The sequence below is a fragment of the Myotis brandtii genome, unplaced genomic scaffold (assembly GCF_000412655.1).
Source record: "Myotis brandtii unplaced genomic scaffold, ASM41265v1 scaffold679, whole genome shotgun sequence".
Taxonomy (NCBI): Eukaryota; Metazoa; Chordata; class Mammalia; order Chiroptera; family Vespertilionidae; genus Myotis; species Myotis brandtii.
The window spans coordinates 123665-126254 of NW_005370653.1; the positions used below are offsets into that span (position 1 = coordinate 123665).

Genomic DNA, 2590 nt, shown 5'->3' on the forward strand with positions numbered 1-2590 from the left:
CCCACACGACCCCAACAATGATAGCAGCAACAAAAATGATACCAACAGCAGCGCCCCCACCCCACGCCCAAAGAGAACATTTAACATTTTGGTCAATTCAGAGAAGAATAAAAAAATCATTTAAAAAATGTAAAAAAAAAAAACCCCAACAACCCCCAAATCCATTTGAAACATGACTTCTCAAAGTGTCATGCTTTCTGTAGAAGACACGTGACTGCCTAAGCCCCACCCACCAGGTGAGGCCACAGGATGGACCAGGAGGCGCTGGGCAGAGCTATGTGACCAAGGGGGAAAGTTTTCACCGGGATGATGCCAGCTGCTCCTTCCTTCGCCCTCCCTCACGAGCCGTCCTGCTTTCCCACACGCACCGCTGTGCGTGGCTTTCCCAGCTCAGGTAGCAGCAGCCTGGCTGGGGCACATTCAGTACTGGACAATTCCATTCGGACCTGGGGATGGGGTTCAGTGTTTGAGCTCACAGGGGCCCCAGGGGATGGCGCTTTGCTGAGGATATCAAAAAAGGAGATGGTTGACACTCCGTCTGGCCGAGTCCTGGGGCTTGACCTTGATCCCAGGTTGACTCCTCGGCCCAGATCTGTGGGAGGGCCGGGCACGCTCCCCAGGGTGGTCTTTGTACAACAGCCCTGGGTTTGGAAACATTCCTCTGGGTTTGGTTCGCCTTTAGGTTGTGTTAGGGTCTGGAGAACTTCAGTTACCAAAGTTCTGAAAGCACGTCTCGTGGGAACAACTTGCCAGTTCAAGGATTCCCGCTATATCGTATACATGATGTGTGTGTATGTGGAACTCTCACACACTCACACATATCCATATCCTTACATATTTATTTGTACAAAACTTGAACTGCACCAAACAGGACTGGCAGGAATCAAAAATCAAGTCCACAAACAGAGTTTCACAACACACCAAAGAGGAGACGAACAGCTCTCCTGGGGCGAGAAGGTGCAGCTTAGCGACGGATGAAACAACCTCAGGGCCGCGGAGGCAGTCGCCTGGCCCTGTCCACGCGGAACCCGAATCCACACTGTTGGGATCCGTGTGAAGGACGCGGCAGCAAGGGCAGCCAGCTGTGTGGCCCTGAGATTCCAGGACTCATGGACAGGAAAAGAGGCAAGCATGGGTGTCGAAGGGCCATGAAGCAATTTTTTTCCTCTTTAAGAAAAAACCCTTGAAGTCTATTTCAGAGTCACTTTCTTTATATTCAGTAATACGCTTTTTCCCCCCTCTGAAGAATTAATTGACTTTTTTTGTATTAAAATGGGTTTATCCAATGGTTCAGTAAACAGGCAGCTTTCTCATCTGAGCGATAAGAACATTATTACCAGGAATCATCCTCCCCCACCCCCCACGGACGCCCTCCGAAGGCCTGTGGGCTGGCGTGTGTGTTTGGTGACGGCCATTGACCAAGTTCACTCTACAGGTCCTGCTCGGGTGCACAACTGTGGAAGGTCATGGCCATTGACCAAGCTCGCTCTACACGTCCTGCTTGGTTGCACACCTGTGGAAGGTCATGGCCATTGACCAAACTCATTCTACAGGTCCTGCTTGGGCACACACCTGTGGAAGGTCATGGCCATATACCAAGCTCACTCTACAGGTCCTGCTCGGGCACACACCTGTGGAAGGTCACGGACTGCTCACTCTACACGTCCTGCTTGGGCGCACAGCTATAGAAGGTCATGGCCATATACCAAGCTCACTCTACACGTCCTGCTCGGGCGCACACCTGTGGAAGGTCACGGACTGCCGCTGCTGGTACTGCTGCCTGCGCCGCCGCCGCTTGTCGCACTGGCAGAGCAGCAGCGTCTTGAAGGTGGTGCGGAAGGTCTTGTTGCACAGGGCGTAGCACACGGGGTTCACGGTGCTGTTGATGTAGCACAGCCAGTAGCCCAGGTTCCAGTAGTTTTTGGGGATGCAGCTTTTGCAGAAGGTGTTCACCAGGACCATGATGTTGTAGGGCGTCCAGGTGATGATGAAGGCGAGCAGGATGGCGCTGAGGGTCTGGGCGGCTTTCTTCTCCTTGATGAGCGACATCCGCTTCCGCTTCGTGATCTGGCTCCGGGTCTTCAGAGCAAACCTCTTGGCCAGAGTGGCCTCCTTGGAGGACAGAGGTAGCGTGGCCGTGGACCTCCCCAGGGAGGAGTTGGCGTCGGGCGTCTTGGCCGGGTCCACGGCCGACTCTAACTCGATGGGAAGCTTGGAGAAGCTCTTTTGAAAGCGGCCTCCGTCGTCCATGCTCCTCTGGGCCTGCAGCTTGCTGGCTTTCCGCTCCACGCCCGCCGTGCCCAGCTCCTGGTCAGGCACCCGCAGGCTGTCTGGGGACGGTGGCGCGGTGGAGTTGAGGAGGGTGCTGTGCCCGGGCAGCTTGAGCACAATGGAGTAGATGGCTCTGGTCTCCGAGCCGATGTCCTCCTCGTCGGAGGACGCGGAATTTTCCAGGGAGGCCGCCGCGTCGTTGTTGTTCCAGCTGTCGCTGCTGCTGTGGTCCTGCTCCACGCGCTGGGCGCTGGGCGTCCAGGTCTTGGTGGGGAACCAGAAGTCGCAGCAGCCGCACCGCCGGCGGGCCGAGCGCGCC

General features: G+C 55.6%; 1 protein-coding gene across 1 annotated transcript in view; it reads right to left on the minus strand.

Annotated features, from left to right (window-relative positions):
- Positions 1-837: 837 nt before the first annotated feature.
- Positions 838-2590, minus strand: part of CHRM3 (cholinergic receptor, muscarinic 3) — a 99609-nt gene continuing 97856 nt past the window's right edge. Inside the window, 3 exon segments of the mRNA XM_005881334.2 lie at positions 838-1556; positions 1667-2587; positions 2589-2590. The exon segment at positions 2589-2590 is cut by the window's right edge and continues 913 nt beyond it. Of these exon segments, the coding sequence (XP_005881396.1) occupies positions 1717-2587; positions 2589-2590 (873 nt within the window). The 3' untranslated portion in view covers positions 838-1556; positions 1667-1716.